This window comes from Anser brachyrhynchus (genome assembly GCF_964034855.1).
Source record: "Anser brachyrhynchus genome assembly, chromosome: 6".
Classification (NCBI taxonomy): domain Eukaryota; kingdom Metazoa; phylum Chordata; class Aves; order Anseriformes; family Anatidae; genus Anser; species Anser brachyrhynchus.
Window position 1 is genome coordinate 25,596,368 of NC_137700.1, and position 19,655 is coordinate 25,616,022.

Genomic DNA, 19,655 nt, shown 5'->3' on the forward strand with positions numbered 1-19,655 from the left:
TCCAAAGGGGATATTTGTACTCTGCTGATGTCAGTAAAGAAATTTCCAGTGCCTATACTCATAGACTAACATGTTCTGTTGATTTATTAGTGATTAGAGCTCAAGGGCGTTAACCATGTGGCTGCGGTACTAGCCATTTCATGACAGTGCATACATTGACATTGCCAAATCCAACTTACTAATTAAAAGCTGATTCTGGGCAGTTTTATCAAACCTAAGAATACCTGAAAACTCTTTATCTCTTTTCTCCCATTCTGAAGAAAGGTCTGGTAACTAAAGAAAAGCACACACCCCCTCCCCTCCCTGGCTCGGAAGGGGAAAAAAAAAAAAAAAGGAAGTTACAAAAACAGTCTTCTTATGCTGTGGTGACAATTTACCCAGCTTATGGAGCTGAAAGCCAGCTAAGGCTGCCCCTATGAGTTGTCACACTGTGACATGCACTGCAATAATGCTGGCTTTCTCAAATGGGTAACCTGAGTAAGCTCTCAACTCTGGAGTTTGAGTAGAGGTGGAGTAGTCACCCCAGCCCGGAGTTAACCTCAACTGTCAAATCCACACGATGAGGCAAAAGTTAGGCAGCCAGACTAGCTGAAGTATTGCAAATTGGGTAGCTCTGGTAACAAGAAGTCTTCCCCTTGCTACCAGAGCTATACAATTTGCAATACCTGAATGAACTAAATCAAAACTAAGCAAAAGGGATCTGTTCTTGACTCCTTCGCTATCAAATTACTGTCCTAAGCATTTGGAAAGAGTGCCTGTCCTGACACTGCCTCCCGCACACACAGAGGGCCTCAGCACTTGGGTCTTCTAAATGATGGAAAACTAAATACTGAAGAAAATAGTCATCTAGCACCCTTTTTTTAAGGGCTCACAGATGCCAGCGACTCTTCACAGAAAACCATCTTTCCACATAACCCTTCCAACCACCACTCCTTTTCCACAAGAGCCTTCCTTCACCTGATGAAGGAGAAAGATGAAAAATTGCTCAAAATTTGTCTCTTAAAATCTAGATGGTTCAAATTAAGCATGCAAATCTTGGTGTGAGCAAGAACCACAACCACACAGTCCCTAACGTTTTTTTCAGTCCGTTAAATATTCCTCTCAGGCTTGAAATTCCTTCTGAAGTACCTCCCATAGCTCCCTTCTAAATGTGGAGTGGAACAAAAGCCACACCTATTTCTTCAGTGCCTTTCAGAACCAAACCTTCCTGTGTATAATTGGCTCATTTTAATAATCTTCACTGCATGAGGTCATTTTGCAGAAACCTCATTGGAGTTATTCACGTATGTTCAGTTTGCTCAAGAACTGGTATCAGAAGTTTCCTCTCTATATAAGTTCGTGGACAAGATGAACTTCCTTCAGGCTGGCTCCTTACCAGAAACCTCATAATTCTATGAGAATGGTGAGTCCTTCCATCTTATGTTGTAAATGACAATGTTATATTGCTACAGGTTTTAAAAGTGGTTCTGCTGGGTTTTCCTGAGTACTCAGAATTCTAAGTAACTCAGAGAAAGTAGAAACTGTGTTTTAAGAACAAAAGTCAGACAGATAAGGACAGGCAGGTAAGAACCCTGGGTAAAAGATTCCAGGATTTACAAGGACGATGTCATCTAATAGGACTCCAGTTGAAGAGTTGAAGGTTTTTATTATAACATTCTGTTTCCAATTCCTGTAATGTTTGGACGTAATCACTTTTCTGGCAGAAAGCAACTGTTTTGCCTCAACCTAGCACTGGCCTTCATTTTCATGAAAAGTTTGGGTAACATACGAGTGTTTAGTTAAACTCAAAAAATGTTATCTTTATTTTTAGTCATTTTTCAGCTCAAATATATTTGAATTCTCCCCACAAAAAATAACTCATCTCAGTAAACACTAGAATCTTGTTTTCTTCTTTGAAGAAATCAAAATATTTGAGTGAGTTATGCTTAAAATCTTGATCCAACACCTACTGCTTAGTATGACTGCTCCCAGCTCTATCGTGTACTTATAGGCCTAGCAGACTGATTCATCCAACTAGTACCATTCCTGCAGGGTTCTGCAAATCTGTACCAAAATACTGCTTTCTGGGGCCAGACCATAAATGACATCTACATCATCATCTTTCAGCTTATTTTTCTTTGTAATTGTTTCCTGTTTCAAGTCTATCTGATCCCTTCCATGACAGAGTTTGGTCTACAGGGAAAGCTAGATATAAGTACAGATTATGAACACAGAGGACATGTTAATACCTTGTACTTGACTTGCTTAAGGTGACCAGATGTTCATACCTATGTGTCACTGCAAATGTTATGGAAACGATCACAAGATTTGCATGACTTAAATAACTATTGTCTTTGGGGATTTCCTGTTCTCTAAAGAAATCCCTTGTTTTCAGTGCTCAGATTGGTTTATTTTCTTTAACTTGTCCCTTCACTTGTTAAACAAGCTGGTGATTTTTAACCTCATCTCTGCAAAATTAAATGCTTGTTTATCCCTCCTTCTATCTCTAAGGTAAGACTTCTTTTTCTAAGAAGTCATCAGTTCTACTCTGACAGAGAGAGAGAGACGTTGCTTATTTCTTGTCTATCTTTCCTCTCTTACCAACATTTTAAACTCGTCACAGATAATTCCATCCCAGCACTTATTTCTCTCATGGCCTCACTGAATGCCACTCAAACATTTCAACCTAACATTGAAGGATGAGGGACTAGCTGGGGAATTTAAGCTAAACTTTGTCAACAGATTTTTCTGAAAGTTTATAGAATATAGAATTATCTAGGTTGGAAGGGACACCTGCAGGTCATTTAGTCTAAACTCCTGCTTAAAACAGGGCCAAATCTTGAAGGTTTAACTTAACTAAAGTTCTTCAGCTTATTCCTTCAATATTAGGTTGAAACATCCACTCAGTTCTTCAGACTCCAGTGAAGAAGGTTTTTGGTGTTTTGCCTTTTTTTTTTTTTTAAACTATGCAGTTAGTGGTAGAGACAGTTGATGACCAATCTGATGGAGAAAATAATGACAAGAAAAATGAATCTGGATGGGGAAGGAGTAAAATACACTCCCTATTCAGGTTACTTTCACAGACAGTGTCTGGATCTACCAATCCTGTATCAGGCAGTGCCTGATTTTAACACCTTGGAAACACAGACTCCTTCTTCTCAAATGATGCTCTGCTTCTTCTAAATGGCTTGGTATTCCTGACTGTATGTTAAAGCGTATAAAATGCAAAAGATAATTAAATTTTGGTTCAAAACCACAATATATTTTCCTATTTCTAACAATAGTATTTACCATCAGGAAGTTTTAATATATACTGAAGTATTCACAATAATTCTGCTTTCTTGTTCAGAAAACCTTCTTGGCCTGCCTTCTTGTTCTTTCTGTTAGCGTGGCAGTGTCCAATGCTGCTTGTTACTTTCAGCCATTCAAGCCAGTGAATCCTGGTGATGAGATCAAAGGTGAGAAGTCAATTGTCCTCAACTTGACACACACTACCACAAGTACTGCCTGATTTGATTTATCCAGTCAGCACATTTCATCACAATTTAGAAATAATTGGAAAGAGTGGAGAGGAACCACTGTGAAATGGGGAAAATGGGGTATGGAGAGTAATGGATTTATAATATGCTATAAAAGAGAAAAGTTTGTCTAAGAAGCATGACGCAGGCCAAATTACACATGGATTTTGTCCAGGGAAGTAGCATAGGCTTAGTTTATTCACCTGTACGAAGTCATACTTTTTTTTTCTATGAGTGCTACTACCGGAAAATAAGTGTTTAAAAGCAGTGTGCAATTATTTGGACACACTATTGTGGTTTAGCCTAGCAGGCAGCTAAGCATCACACAGCTGTTCACTCCCTTCCTGGGATGGGGGAAGTAACCAGGGGAAAAAAAAAATTGTAAAAGCTCATGGGTTGAGATAAAGAAAGTTTGATAAGTTTTGGAAGTTTGTTGTTCAGTTGAGAACAACAAGAAACAGAGCAGATGAGGACATCCTTTTCCATGCCACTACTATAGTAGTGGTCCTGCTACGTTAATGAAAAAAGCCAGCAGATTTCCTATATGCTTTGTGCAGGCAATAGCAATGTTAGTGCAACGTGTCTGACACTAACAGGTGCTTGTGTACTACATTTTCAGGCTGCTATGACTCAGAGGGAGAGCTGCATGAATTTGGTTCCGAGTGGAAGACTGCGAACTGCCTTGAGTGCTCCTGTTTCAGGGATGGAATCAGCTGCTGCTCCACGTGAGTTCAGAGCAGCAGTGGGGTTTCATCTGCTGCCACAGCACAGCACAAAGCACTTCCCTTCACACAGGGGTCCCTGAGAAATCACCATGACTCTTCTCTCACTCCTTTCATATCACAAAGTAATGCATTAACCCAACACCATCACTAAGCATGCAAGAAGTTCCTCTAAAAAACAAAACTCATGTTTAAAAAAATAATCCTTGTTTAAAAAAAAAAAGTGAATTTTTCGTGGGGCTAAAGTTTCAGGTAAGAAACTGATTCATGAGAGAACATTTAGCTGCTTAAGAATTTTCTACTGCTGCTAATCCAGATCTTTCCCAAGCCACACATTGCTCCTCCTTTCTCTCTGAGGGACAGCCTGGGATACACTGGCTTGCCTGTAGTTTTTACTGTAGTGACACCTAACCACTCATGCAATTCTTGTTCCATATCATGGCTAAATAGAAAAGGCAATGATATTGTTGATAGTGGAGCAACAAATAAACACAAACATCCCTTGGTCATAAATCAGATCAGTAAGCTACAACTCTCTCTTCATCCTGTTTAAGCAGCAGGGTAAGTCACCTTTGATCTGGGAGCTTCACATGAGCTCCTTTTTCTGCCCCTAAACACTGCCTCAGTATAGTGTCTTCATATTAGAAGTGTGTAGATACAATCTCAAATGGAAGCTGTTTTTTTCTAGGTCTCATCACCTATTCCTTTTTCCAATGACAGCTATTCAACACCAGTTGGTTATGATGAAGAGAAATGTGTAAGCATTTTCAACAAGGAGACCTGCACTTATGAAGTAGTGGAGAAAAACGATCACTCAAAAACATGCCCGGTATACGGGATGGTGGGCTAACACAAAAGAGTTCTGGATTTGGGCTTTTTTTTTTCCCCATTTCAAGGCTTCTTTCTCATAAATTCAAAAACACTGAAAAATGCAGCCATCAAGTGAAATCTACTCAAAAACTTCCTAAGTGATAAAATTGAGTATGTATGCACAAAAGACTTCCTCAGTTTCTCTGCCTTCCTCTTCTCCATGCAGTTAGAATTTATACCTTCCTTGACATCTGAAATTAAAGCTGACTTTAAGTATCATCCGTAGCTGCTAATTTTACTTCTCCCTTCAAACTTCAGTGTCAAGGAGTATGTTATCTTCACACAGCTGTATCTTAAAGCTAAAAATAAAATCAGATGAAGCACCAAACATTCATGTGACTTTTTTTTTTGAGGAAGAAAACCTAAGCAATGAAAAGCAGCTTAGAGGTCTTTCTGAACACTTTTCTAGGACAATGTCTCATATGACGATCATTTATCCTACTTGGCTCCCTGAAGCCTGCCCAACCTATGGACTTCAAGATCCGACACCTACCCAGTATTGTATGTCTACAACACAGCAAACCCAGTCCTCAGCCACGGGTCTGATTAATCGTTAAAAGATTCAACTTGAGCCCCATCCACAGGAGGAACCAGTCTTCTTACCAGGTTTGTCCTTGCAGTATGAAGTGGCCTTTACCTCAAACTTCAGCTCACTAATTGCTTTAATTGTGCAAGTGCAGGCTACTGGTTTCCTGCCTGCCTGCCTGACTCCGGCACCCAGATTTTGTTTTCCAACAGTCTGGGCTCCAACTCACTCTGCTAGATGGCTAGCCCCAGCCCCTTCAGCACCTGCCAAGGATACTGAAGTTGGGCCAGAACCATTTCGGAACCGCACCCGCAGTCTTACATGTGCAATCACAATTCAGCTACCACAAACCCCATGCTTCTGTTTCTCAGGGAAACTTTGGCCAATAGTGTGACTGCAAGGAGTGATACCAGCTCCCCTTTTCTGTTTCTGCTTCCCACTCTCTCAGCTGCTTGAAAAGCTCAGAACTTCCCATCCACAAAATAATCTATCAGCATTCAGTGGCAATGCTTGGAAGACACTAGCCCCAATAGCATGAGAGTCATGAGCCAGTTTACCTCCCTTTGTTCACCTGTGCTAAGAGAAAGCATATCTGAAGGCATCTTCTAATGACACGGTGTCCAGTACAGACCCCAACACTTTAGGTTTGAGTCTGGAGGACCCAGAAAAGGATACTAAAAAAACTACTGCACCATGGATATTGTAGGGTTGCTCTTTGTAGTTTCATCCAGAGGAGATGACACAGGAAAGGTAGCAGCATGGACATCTTTCTGTCTGCAAGAGACTTCCAGATTCAGTTGTAAGGCATGTCCATAGAGAACATCAAGTTTCGAGTAAGCTGTGACCAAAGATTTAATTTCCTTTTTAATGCTAATGACTTATGTACCCAAACTCCAGAAAAGCCAGCCTTACCAATACTCCTACTGGATTCAAACCAATTTAACCATATTTTAAACGCACTCAAGCACTTTTCTCTAGCATCTGGCAATTGTTGTTTTATGTGGATCTACCCTGTCTACTATGCAAAAATAACAAAGAGTCATGTCTAAACCAAAGTATCTCCAGGGAGCTGTCTGTTCTCCTCTTGTCTGCTCAAAGCTTCAGCATGGGAAAGGATAATGTTACCTATCACATCTAGTTTCAGAACACCAGAAGCACAGCAGAAACTTGGCTGCCTTCTGTAGCAAGGAACCTAGCTGTGGTAGGATGACAAAACCTTCCAAACAGAGAGCAGAGAGCATAAAACCTCTGCTCCTCCCACTTCTGCCAAGTAATGTTTTGTCTTGTAATTTCTCTACTTCAATGCACACAGCTACAGTCCCCTACAAAGAATACATTCCCAGTCCCAGCCTTCAAGCTTTAGGTGATAACACCACTAGCTCCACGTAGAGTAAAGGAAACATTTGCATAAGAGTTTCCCATTATCCTGACATATAAAAAGTTTAAAAGAGACTCTGCAGAACCTTGAGAGTCCAAGCACGGCCCCAGGCAGAGTGAAGAGACTACATGCTCTCTTCTACACCCATTACTATCTTCCTACCTGGAAGAATAGAACACTTCCACTAGCCTCACTAGAAAAAGAAATGAAATTTCAGGTGGCTGATCCTGATCCCTCTAATCCCAGTAATTCTTTCTGAGGTAAGACTTTTAAATACCAATAAGATGTTCTTGCCCTAAAACTGAAACATTACGCTTACCCTACCAAATATGTTTGAACATAACAACAGAACACACATGCCATAATCTGATGGAAATTTTCCAATTAAGGAGTGTTAATCAGTTAAATCCTATTTGTTTTTACACCTATCTGTGTATCGTTCCCATTAATATTTTTACAAGCCTTAAAAAATCCAATTTAAACAGTCATAAATAAGGCGTGTACATATCTTATTTACATTACAAGCTAGAAATTTCCTGCTCATATTCTGCTTTGTGCTGCTTTAAGATATTGTTAAGCATGTTCACTTTGGTTTTAATTAATGCTTCTGTTGGTATGCAGGAAAGTTTGCCTTGGCACCTTCTGAAAGCCTGAAGGTTTGTTCAAATCTATTGTTGTGTTCATGTTTCACTAAGCCAAGCTGTGGTTTATTTTAGGGCAAACTAATGGGCTTTATAATAGTAATTCATATGAAACTCCAGAACCCAAGTCATATGACCAATCAAAAACACTCAGTAAGACTGAGTTACTTTAACATTTATCCCCCACATCCAAATTCTTCAACATTTCATTTCTTACAGCATGCAGTTCTCAGCCACTAACATGTTTTTTTACACATGATTGCAGCGCTCTTGCATAATCATTACTTCTGGTAGATCTCTGTTATAGAGCACTGATGAACTGCAGTCCTTTACCACCATGAAATCAGCCTCCAAGAACAGCCTCCTATTTTTCCCTCTCTGTAAGTCCAGAGAGGTCTCCCATTTCTATCCTAGCCCGCCAAAGACAAGAAATATACCAAAGCAAGCAGTTTTGTTTTACTGATAAATATAATGGCTGAGAAATCCTTTAGATATCTCAATTCAGATGGGATTATTTGACCTCTTAAAGGCTTCTTTTTTTCCCCTTCCATCTCAGTTGTTTCTTCCCTTTTCTAGTATTCAGCTGTGTAAGGCAGGCTATTGAACAAGTTAATTCAAAACAGTATTAGTATTATTCCCTAATATTAACAGCAAATGATAAAAATAAGTTAACTAAGAGATCAGTTCTGAAAGATTGTGTTCTGAAAGGAACATTTGTGAGCATAACACCTAGAAATCCATTATCTAGTTTGGCTACATTGCTTGCATCAGGCCTATGTTTTTAGAATATAGTCTCTTTTTATCAGTCAATATTTCTCATTAACATCTTCCCTCACTCCCTTCTGAGTATCAGTTGGAAGTGGGGGACTCTTCCAACCCTCTTCAGTAGAAAGGGGTTAAATACTTAGAACAACCAAAATTGTATCAGAAATCAAGAGCGTCAAGCCAGTGCCACTTTGCTTGGTGCTGCTCACTGGGAGCCAAGGACTTCAGAGGGTACCTAACTTTTCCAGCAAGTGTTGTGGGAAGTACCAACAACTTCACAGAGTAGATTGCGCTAGCTACAGCCCAGCTACATTAGTACAGCTGTTTATGTACAAAGGTGACAGGTCTGGAACTTCATTTTTGTTCTCTGCTAAAAAAACATTAAGTCACTAGATGGCATCCTAGTTCTGCAGCAGTGCTCCTGTATTGGAAGGAAAGGCTGGACAAACCAGATGTACAGATAGCATGAAAACCTAGATCCTGGTGCTGCTGGCAGGCTGGAGCTTTTTCATTTGTTCTAGTGAGGTTCAAGAATGCAAGCATCTTTTTAGAAGTATTCTTAATCTATTAATAAGGGGAAAAAACTCCAAGAAGCTGTCATGGACAGGACTGAGTAGCTTTAAGTTTTTGGACTCTGATAGACTGGCCTACTTAAATTATCCTTGGTAGAGGAGAAAGAAAGCTCAATAATAACACTACAAAGTTCTATTCAGGGAATAGATATATTAGCATCTCTAATTGTTACCAGAGGAAAAAAAAAAGACTAAGAGTTTGATAGGACTGATCCCACACTTCAAAGCATGTGATGACAGACTTCCTTCTTGCAGACCTCTTATCAAGAACTGCAGTTTTAGTATATTTGTTTCTGACTGTACTGTCCTTTTTTAAGCTCTGTTGGAAAAAAAAACAACACCTTTGTGCAGTCCTTGCCAGTGACCAAGCTCAATGTCAGATTTAGAAGTTTCTTGCGCATTGTATTAGTGCAATGTCCCTCAACTTGAAAGGACACAAGCTCCATTTTCTAAGCTTACCTCTGCTCAGGTCTTAGTCTTGCTTGCAGCAAAATTGTTAGAAGTTTATTCTGCAGCCCTTTCTCCCAAGATTTCCAGCTAAACTCCTCAGAAGCACTATTCTGGGGAGCCAAAATGAAGACTGATAGATCTGCTTGTCTACCAAGTTAGTCTGGGCAGCACTTCTTTCCCCAGAGCCAGAACCTCAGGACTGGTAAGGCCATGGGGATTGGCTGGAAGGAACGCAAGTGGCAGAACATACCACTTACAATTCAGGAGGCACACATGCCATCAGCTGCTGCCATCTGAGAAAAGCCTCTCAGGAAACAGTTCTGTGGGTTGCCTGGGCACTACAGCACATTGACATCATGTAATTGAATTGCAATGCTTTATTATTCAGGTAGACAACTTTGGAAGGATGTGGATAGGAGCAGAATACATAGACAACGCCAGCTTCCTGTCTGGAAGAGGCAGAACAGAAGATTATGGTTTTAGCGCAAGGCTTGCTCACTGGAGCTGCTACCAGAGTCCTGTGACTTCACGACATCAGGTAGCTCTGGGGTGCTTGAGAAGGGGTCAATGCGCAGTGGCTCAAAGGAGCCACTACCAGGTCTGAATAAAGCTAAGCCCACTGTGGCAGGAATATGAGGACGGCAGTTTTGGCTGCTTAAGCCACAGTCTAGCAAAGTTCTGTCGTCATCATCCAGCAGCTGGTCATCTTTGTAGAGCCTCTGCTCCTCCGGTGGCCTCTTCAGTATTCCCTCCACCACCTTTTTCAACTCATGCACAGTTGTTGTCTCTTTGGCCTCAGTGAAGATTGTCATCTTGTGACGTCGAATCATCAGGTAGACATCCATCACTGCCCAGGGGCTTCCTGCAGTCCTCTGTCACTGGGAAGCAGCTCTCAGTCCTCTTAGCAGGAAACCTGTGTTTTCAGGAATAACTGAAGTCAAGACAGAACTGTCGTTAGGTGATTAGACCCACTGGGGAAGGGTGGGTGGGGTGGGGGGTGAGGGGAATAGTTTACAGGAAGCTGCTCTGCTAGACAGACTGAGATTCTCACGGTCAGAACTATGGAGTACAAGTACAGCAAGCTCAATGACTTCTGAATTTCTACCTAGGTATCATCTAGTAGAGAGCTAGTACACTTAATGAGAATTTGTATTGCTTCAGCTTCTTTCCTGAAAGGATTTAATACCTAAATCATTTGGGGCCACCCACATCTACCCAAGGTCCTAGACACATGCAACACACAGAAGATGGAACATGTGAGGATGCAAGCACACAAAGCAGTTGGGCTTTGTCTGTTCCTAGTCAGCCAAGAGACTGAAGCATCCCTGGTTCTTCCATACGCTTGGTAAGTGTAGGAAAGCTGACAAATACTGAAATAAGTACTGAAATGTTGGAAGTTGTCAACATAAGGGATAGTGTTACAGTATTACAGCTTCCTGCTCCAGCATCAGGAAGTCAGTTATCAGGTCTCATTGCCTAGCATCAGCGAGAAGAGGGGAGACTCAGTTTAGAAGTAACTTTTCTCCCTCAGCATTAAGATTAGAGATCCATGCCTGAGTCAGGAGCAGTCTGGGAAGGGAAATTATGTCTGGTAACATTAGAGAAAGATTAGAGAAAGAAGGAGTTCCTCAAAGTCCAGCCATTTTAGTACTTTATGGCAGTGCCAGTGCACAGTCCCTTGTCACATGTGGAACAAGTCACACCCAAGAGGCTTAAAGACTCTCTTCTGTCAAGGACATCTGCCCAGAGCTGCCATTACTGGTTCCCGCAGAGTTCAGGACCAGTTGCATCTAATCCCATTGACACCAGCCCCTACTTCCAGCTCCCTGGCAAAGCAGCCACATTTCAAGGGTATGGGCTGCTCTTGTCTTTGGGATGATTTATACGATCTGAAGGGAAACCAGAGTACTGCTCTCCCCCACTGGAGCCCCCTGGAAGGGGTGTGAGACACTCCTCTGTATGAAGGCAAGCAGTGGTCAGATACCTACAGGCTACAACGCTGAATAGGCAGGCAGAGCTCTTGTTCACTAGGTCAGAGAGAGGTGGGTGGGTGGGAAATTTAAGCTTGTTTTTCTCTTCCTTTTGCACTTTGATATCACTGGCACAAACAAGCTTTCCATGACAAACCAAGGCTAGAGTTAATCCCTTGTATGGTCATACAGGCTAGATTATACCAAAGATAGTAACAGATGCAATAAAAGCAACTCCATTCCTGCAGTAGTTTCTTCCTATCCAACAGGGAAACGGATGTTTATTCCGGTCAGCATCCAACCCTAAGCAGTGGCCCATAGGCACTGTCATCTAAGCATTACCAATAGCCATAATGCCACATAACACCAACTTGCAGACATGCACATGTGCCTGTTCCAGCTGGAGTTTCCTGGGCTTTGCAGTGCGTTCTCCAGGAGAGTGGGAGAAAAGAGCCACAAGTACAGCAAAACCAACAAAATAAGAGGGAGCTGCTCTGGACTCAGACTCAAGGTTTATGTGTGGGCCAATTCCTGCTGAAGGCAAGCAGAACCTTGGGATCTACACACATTTGTAGACTGAGGCCTAAATTTTCCCCTTCCCAAGCCCAGAACTGAAAGAAGGAAAAAAGCCAAGTTTACCTCTCTTCAACAAAGTGGAGTTATTACATTATATTTATGTTATCTTGCTGATCAGTTTAAAGAGTCAGGCCTGTTGCAAGAACAGCAATTAGAAAGCTCAATTATTGCTTCAAAGAGCATTTGGACACACAGGCATGCTGGACAAAATGGAGTATGCTCATAGGCTAAACAACCAGAAGTAACTCATTAAAAAAAAAACAACACAGTGCTCCACACATACACAGAAACCTCTTCTATCTGCCCCAGACTAATAGAGTTACGAACTAACAGGGAGAGAAAGGTAGAGGGGAGAGAAAGGTAGAGCTAGAGAAATGTTCATTTTAAATTTCCTTTAGGGACAGAATTTGGGCAGCATACACATGCATAACCTGAAAGCATCAGGAAGTCAATCCTGAATCCTTGCTGCAGAGGGAAGATGGCACCACCTGCCACAAGGGATGGTCACACCAGTGCTGCTGCACTCAGATAAACAGCAGAGTACATTCTCATAGACAAGGGCCACATCACAGAGGAGGAGCAGTCCTCAGCCAGGCAAGCTAAACTAAACCATCCCTTAACAGAGGGACCCACAGAGGACACAGTACTACAGCCCTGAGAGGCACTGTTCATTCATATCTACACAATGGAGAACCCTTTCTGCTCCTTCATTACCTACTTGACCTGGAATACCTTATTTGCCTCAAGAGAAGATTTCTGAGCAGGTCAGCACAAACATTGACAGAGAAACAGGTTCAGCCTCTACTCTGTTACAAATCCCATAAACAACTCTCTCAAAGTTACAGACTTTCAAAAGCATTTGGTTTCTTCATTGTCAAGTCTACAATCCAAGTGGCCTTAAGCTGCCCTCCCCCCCGCCTTTTTTTTTTTTTTAAGGAAAAAAAGCACAGAGCATACTTTAAATATACACATCGGGTTAAGGAAGTAGTGCTGCCAGGCTCTTCTGGCAGCAATAGCTTTGATCACACTGCACTTGCCTACCAGAGAAACAACAGGAGTAATAAAACAGTCATTAACATCATTACTTCTTTTCAAGAAATAAAAAAGTGAGCTTATTATTTTAAGGGAATCATTTAGAATACACCATGCCCTTTGAGTCAGAAGTTACTTATCACATGTCCTTGCAACTATACTATTATTACAGATACTATACACCTTAACAATAACCCATCAAGAAACAGTACAAGATTAAGAGTTACATCAGGGACAGGCCAGAAGTTTGAATATGATCCCATGTTTAAGGGTTTAATAGCATAAGAGAAACTGCAGTTTCACTTGATTTCCTCTAAGTGCCAAGGTCATTTTGAACAAATCATTCTTTTCAGACTGAAGTTCATTCCTTAAGGATTACAAGGGAAGTTTTTCCTTAAGGCACTTCGTTAGATACCACAACTGTTTCCTAAAGCAGAACCACAGAGTGTAAACTACCACAATCACAAGGTTAACACAAAAAATATCAACTGCACTACAAGATCAGAAGCAAACTACTATAACAGCTCTAAAGTTTCTTGCTAAGTACACAAAAACAAGCAAACAACTTACGTAAATCAAATCCTCTATCACAGCAAGCAGCAGCCACTTTCCTTACAATCATTCCTTTCCTCTGGACCACTCCAGAGAGGGCATGTGCTCTGCCACTGTGCCTTTTATCCCCAAACCCCTTCCAGGGCAGCTTTGCTTCCTTCATTTGTCAATCAGTGGAAGCTGATGAGTAACCAAGGTGTCTAATCAAGGAAAGGCTTGCTGAAAGACCCGTGCTAATAGAATTATTGCAACTCATTATGCTGGGAATCCTCTGATAACTTTTAAAACTTGTTATGCCTGTGCTTCGGCTCAGCAAAGCAGTGGATTCCTACAGTCCCTGACACAGCTGAAGACAGTCTGGGATCTGTGCACGTTTTCCTGGCTGATTTTGATATGCAGCCTCATATACTGTGTATTGCAACAGTCTAATTGTGAAAGCCCTGGACACCTGTGGTAAAATGTCCTCATGATCTCCAGAAATAACGCTGTAAGATCCTAGCTGTTTCAGAGGCAGGGAATGCGTAAGGTAAAAGAAAACTGGAACTTTTGCTTCCTTTGCCTTCCCCAGTCCTTAGCATCACTATTGTTGTTGTCAGGAATCCATGAGTAACCAGTGTCCTGACTGTTACATTCAGTTCTGGACCAAGGCAATGCACACACAGCTCATCTCACTTTTGCTGACAAAAAGGTGCTATCTGTTCACGGTGATCTGTCTCTGCCTCCTCGGCCTGGCTTTGCATCAGCAACTGAGAGATACAACACTCTACAGCTAGGCCCTGCGGCTCACTAAGTATGGACAAAATAATGTGTCACATATGAAATAATTGAAATTATAATAAATCAGTCTGAGAACAGCAGCCACGTCTCCACACCACTGCACTGTATGAATGACCTGTTCTGTACCCGGGGTGATCTCCTTGCAGCAGGTCAGGCGAACAATAGTGTGCGGCTGCCTTGCTTTACATGTGCCCTTTCCCCACTGTTTCTTGATAGCCTGCCAGCTCTGAAGGCATAGCTTTTGGGGGGTCAAATTCTTCCCCTGACATCAGTGTGGATGTGGAGTAAATTAGTGTATCTGCTGTAGTTTCTTAAGATTTACGCTGGCACAGTGGAGATCAAGATGCCGACGTACATCAGTGCAGGCTTTTTGAGGTGACACCTTCTGATCGATGGTAAGAACAGGTTAGAGTGTCCACTGGTGCCCCGGGTGCTCACATTTACATCACCTCCCTTTGCACTGACCATTGTTTCCTCACTGTATATAAATAGACAGCTGCCCCTTATTTGAGGATTTGAGCAGTCCACGCAAGTATGGTAAGTCAGCAGCTTATATTCTCTCTCTATATATGTTTGTGTGTGTGTGTGTGTATGTACAGTGGAAGTATTTTTCAAAACTACCTAGTTTTAAAGAAAGCTTCCCATTTCTTTTGTAGAAATTCTTGCTGGTCTTCTGCTTGATCCTTCTCTTCTCAGGGACTCTGTGTGATGCTCGCTGTTACTTTAGACCATCCAGCAAATACGGTAATGGCAAAAATACCTGACAACCCTGAAGCAGAGATTGAAAGCCTAATTATGTTAGAAATGTTGGAATAGTATAACACATTCTGTGTTGAAGAATGATCTGAACAGCTACACACTCATGTACCAACCCGTCTGGACGCATCTCTGGACAGAGAGACACTATCTGATGGACAGCTGAAATTCTTGCCGGCATGGCAAAAAATATGTACTTTCAAGCAGCATTGACTAACTTGAGTGGTACCTGGCACTAAAATCAAAGCAAAAACTATACAACTGGTGTTTAAATTCAGTTTAGCAGAACAAGTTGAAACCTAATAAAAGTTGTGGAGGGAGGGAGGAAGGAGAAATTACAGTCTAGACTTGTATGTTGAGCATGAGAAAGGGCAGAGAGATCCTACCATAGCCATCAGCTAAAGCATTTCACTAGCAGAATAGTGCTCCTCTAGTATGTGATTGCTACCACTTTATCATGATGTCATACACTCCAATCTCACACTACAGAAGCAAAGACATGGTATCCTTTCTGTAGAGCACTGTGTCATGTTCTTCCCTGATGTGACTCTATGGAAATCAGTGATTTGATTGCCAGTCCACAAACATGAGACTGTGGTTTATGTCTATTAATACATGTTCATACTGAATTACTGACTATTATTTTCTGCTGTGTGCATGTAGGGTGCCTTTCAAACAGAAACCTTTATGTTTTTGGTGCGGTGTGGAAGACTGAAGATTGTTACCAATGCAGGTGTAAGATGAATGCAATGATTTGCTGCAGCTTGTAAGTTACCCTAAATTATTTTTTGGGTTTACTTATTCAGGAATTGGTTGAAATTTTCAGACTTAAAGAGCCTCAGTGACAGCATGCACTGGAATTTCATACTCCAGCAAAATTCCTCTTCCTGTTTCTCAGTTAGCTCTAAATATGACCAAGCAGAATTATTTGCCAACAACACAGACTTTTTTGGGATATCACCTGGTCCTTCTTGTGATTCTGACACTGAGGTCATGGGTGTATGACAACTGGATGTATGATTCCCTCTATCCTCATTTTTCTTCCTCCTCATGTTCAGCAGCTTGTTTATAGATAGCTAAACGCCCCATAACACAAATACATATGGACTCCTGAAACTGTGCTCCAGACCAGTGCCTGCCTGCAAGCATTTAATCAGGCCAGTGCTGCTCCACACCCTTCCCCGTGCTGCTACGAGCTCATCTTTCCTGCTTAGCACAACAGGACACACATGCTCTGCTCTGATCATTTGGTTTCTAAATCTTCTTGTGTGTTCCCATCTCATGGATAGCAGGTGGCACATCAAGGACAGATGTCTTCCTGAGTATAATAGGGTGGACCGATTATGTCCCCAGAAGGCTAAAAAACTTTTTGGGGTGAAGGATAAAGAGTCCCATACAGGGTCTATGAGGAAAGATACAACTTGAGGAACCTGTAGTGGGGAATATTTCTGGCTTTTCTCAGCCGTAAGACAAGGGGAGGTACCTCATCTGGGAGGTATTCATGCTAGGGTGATTCAGCACTCTTTAAATGGTTTGTTCTTAACAATAACAACAAAAAAGCCTTAGCTTGAATGGGAAAGACAGAATTAATCCCCACTTGGTCTCTATGCAAGAATTTATACCAATCCCTAACAGGATGACCAGTGAGAAATGTATTTGAACTTGAAGACACAAGTAAATCATTTCATTTGTGACCAGACATGATCAGGGCTCTGTATTTCTCTTACTGTAATCCCTAGCGCTTAGACTAATGGTGTCTACAAGCCAAACCAAGCCATAATGTATCTTCCCCAGATCGGCTGTGGCTCAATAAGCACCCATATCTCAATCCATACCTTAACTTCTGATTTTTGTCTTTGCCTTTTTCAAATGACAGAGTTGTAATCCCCAAGAACTATGACAGGGCAAACTGCGTTGGTCTGTTCCACAAGAAAAGCTGTTCAATCAAAGTAGTGAAGAAGACAAACCCTGACATAAGCTGCAAAGTCTACAATGGAGTTGGTTAAGTCCATGTGATGTGTTTCTCCTCTTCTGCGTGTCCCTGGAAGTTGAATATATTCTGGATCTCTCATTTAGAGGAAATCAGCATAGCAACATGGTTTCAGGAGGAATGGGTTCACCTCATGCCTTTTACAACTCTAATTACGGCATGTCTGTCTCATTTCTGACACTAGGGGGTTTGTCTTATTATATACACATTTGTAACAAAGCTTTACCATACATAATTTTGTGACTTTATTCCTGCTGGGATCCAGAGTTAAATAAATTTCCACATATACCATACTACTTCTTTTCCTTCCACGTAGTTACTGAGTGGTCTTGTTGAAAACAGAAGAATTCATGGTGTCTATAAAAACATGGTTGCAAACCTAATTATTGATTTAGAAATCATCTAGCAATTAGAGTAACAGATATTACACAAAGCTGCCAGACAAATGGATTCATTATGCTATTACACCCATTGACATTTCTCCCAAGGACTTGTACACTAGAACAGGATAAAACAAAGCAGAAAACAGCCCTTTGAAAGCCTCCCCCAACCTGGTGCCTTCTGTAGGTCAATCCATTAGTGCAGATGTACAAGGGAACATATTTTTCAGGAGATAACTGCTGTATTACAAAAATGGCAAGCTCATTCCTGGGAGTCCAACCTATTGCAAAGAAATGCCATATAAATAGCTCTGTAGCCTTCCATACTGGTGTTGAATTTCCTGCAATAATCGTGTTTGGACCAAAGTCCAGTGACAAACAACCCTGTGAAAGCTGTTTGTATAGAAAACCCAGACTATAAAATATGTTTAGAGAGTAGACTTTAGGCGCTACACTGTGCCTAGTACAAAGTCCATGAGAGAGGTTTATATAAAAATATCCTATAAAACATATTTATACAATATAAAAAGCAATTATAACAAGAGCACTGTACAACTTTAAAGGCCCAGATAAATAATCTGAGTGAGTTTATTTAACGGTGACATCATGGTGTTCTCTTCATGCCCTTTCTTCTATCTTGCTGAAGTGTATTACAAAGAAATATTTCAGCTGATGGAAACACCAACATATTTTTCATAACCATTGTGGTCTATTTTTAAGTGCAGTGTACATACTAAGGAAAACAGCTTACCAATTTTTAGAAGAAAATCCATCCATGGCTCCGTCTACTACCAGAAAGTCATTAAGGTGATTTGAGAAAGTAAGTAAAATGAGAAATACAATTGTACAATTGTAGCTCCCTAAATCTGTGGCCCTCGGGATTAGCAGCTCCTTCAGACAGTATCTCCCAGTGCCTTTTTGGGAGTAAAGGAGTGCCTAGCCTAGCCCCAGGGAGTGCCGTAGCCTAGCCCCAGATTTGTTGCCCATTGTCTCTTCTGTGCTAACAGTCTGTGGGAAATCAGGTTCACTAGCTCCCACTGTTGAAGGAGGGGTACGAACAAAGTGAAGAAGGATGAAAATGATTAAAATATCAGTTCTTCCTGAGAGGGAGGGAGATTCTGACAAAACCAAGCAACCAAAACCAAACTTCTTCAAACTTCCTACAAGGATGCAATGTAGACCTGTTAAGCTTAGCATATTGATGGACTATGGTGCATTTTTTTCCATAATACTTTTGTCATCAAGTAGCCCATCCTATTCTTTGTGGACACTGTTTGCTCCCTGTTTAACAGTGCCAGAGAGAGCACAACTCCAGATGATGGACCACAATTAGATTTCCTAAATGTGCTGTAGGAGAACTGGCCTCTGAAATTCCAGGCTCAGAAGAGAGAAAGGCAGAGCCTCAGGGCTCCATCCATGAAGGCTGATATGGCTGGAAGCCTGACACAAGAATGTTGCAGGAGACCCTTGAAACATCCAAGGTGCAGTCATAGTCCCAGTGCTATGTCAATCCCCTTTCCTCCAGGGAAACAGTTTACTGTACCCAGTGAATGTTTCTTGGTAGAGACTTTGCTATCACCATAACCTCTTGCAGAAATGAGTTATCTGGCCATCACAAAGAGGACTGCGTCCCATGCACCTCCCTTGAAAGAGGTTGTCTTTGTGGAGTCCAACTGTCTTAAATAAAAATAAATAAAATAAAATAAAATAAAATAAAATAAAATAAAATAAAATAAAATAAAATAAAATAAAGTAAAAAATAAAAATAAAACACCTGTAGAGAAAAGAATTTGGTTCCCAAGTGCCTTCCCATAACAGGAGCACGTGCTGTGAACAGCAAATGGGCCCACGTGTTCTTATCACTCTGTGGGTAGGAGGACAGGCCTACGCTATGCCAGCCGCAGTTTTACTCCATTTCCTATCAACTGTAAACAGAGTTTGGTCCATTGGTTGCTAGAGTCAATGTAAACCAACTGACAGGAACAGAAACAGCCAGTCTGACCAGCCCGTGGCTTGCAGTAGCTGGACCTACCACCCTCCCGTGCTGCTTTGCAGCAGCAAGTATCCTGGATAAAAAGGAATTTCCATGCTTGGGCACCCTCTTACAAGTGCTGCTTGTGCATTTGCCAAAAGCCTTAGCAGGCCAGGATCCTGCAGGCGCAGACACTCTCCACAAATAACAGCTCAGTGGTCCCCATCGT

At 41.5% G+C, this 19,655-nt stretch overlaps 2 protein-coding genes and 1 long non-coding RNA gene across 5 annotated transcripts; 2 read left to right on the forward strand and 1 right to left on the reverse strand.

The window, feature by feature from the left end:
* The first annotated feature begins 1,263 nt into the window (after nucleotides 1-1,263).
* Nucleotides 1,264-5,417, forward strand: LOC308197373 (beta-microseminoprotein-like). Its single transcript, XM_080597708.1, has 4 exons — nucleotides 1,264-1,402; nucleotides 3,329-3,437; nucleotides 4,117-4,222; nucleotides 4,940-5,417. The coding sequence occupies exons 1-4, from the start codon at nucleotides 1,394-1,396 to the stop codon at nucleotides 5,067-5,069; spliced, it is 354 nt and encodes a 117-aa protein (XP_080453834.1). The 5' UTR covers nucleotides 1,264-1,393; the 3' UTR covers nucleotides 5,070-5,417.
* Nucleotides 5,418-9,783: 4,366 nt separating this feature from the next.
* On the reverse strand, nucleotides 9,784-13,709 carry ELOB (elongin B). 2 transcript variants are annotated; one of them, XM_080597706.1, is made up of 2 exons: nucleotides 13,570-13,709; nucleotides 9,784-10,352 (listed from the first exon to the last, which is right to left on the reverse strand). In XM_080597706.1, exon 2 carries the CDS (start codon nucleotides 10,264-10,266, stop codon nucleotides 9,901-9,903), a length of 366 nt encoding a protein of 121 aa, XP_080453832.1. In that variant the 5' UTR covers nucleotides 10,267-10,352; nucleotides 13,570-13,709; the 3' UTR covers nucleotides 9,784-9,900. The 2 variants fall into 2 exon arrangements, with proteins under 2 accessions (XP_080453832.1, XP_080453833.1); XM_080597707.1 differs by having other exon boundaries at nucleotides 9,784-10,334; nucleotides 13,570-13,707.
* A 137-nt stretch (nucleotides 13,710-13,846) lies between these two features.
* LOC308197374 lies at nucleotides 13,847-17,481 on the forward strand. 2 transcript variants are annotated; one of them, XR_013952880.1, is made up of 4 exons: nucleotides 13,847-14,865; nucleotides 14,985-15,072; nucleotides 15,748-15,850; nucleotides 16,961-17,481. It is a non-coding gene; the product is annotated as an uncharacterized lncRNA (long non-coding RNA). The 2 variants fall into 2 exon arrangements; XR_013952881.1 differs by having other exon boundaries at nucleotides 13,847-15,072; nucleotides 16,961-17,480.
* Nucleotides 17,482-19,655: the final 2,174 nt, after the last annotated feature.

Bases quoted from the DNA above. Each gene is read 5' to 3' on its own strand.
- LOC308197373 (XM_080597708.1), top strand. The intron at 3,438-4,116 runs GTGAGAAGTCAA...CTACATTTTCAG, and splicing joins TCCTGGTGATGAGATCAAAG to GCTGCTATGACTCAGAGGGA. The intron at 4,223-4,939 runs GTGAGTTCAGAG...TTCCAATGACAG, and splicing joins GGAATCAGCTGCTGCTCCAC to CTATTCAACACCAGTTGGTT.
- ELOB (XM_080597706.1), bottom strand. From the start codon at position 10,266: ATGGATGTCTACCTGATGATTCGACGTCACAAGATGACAATCTTCACT.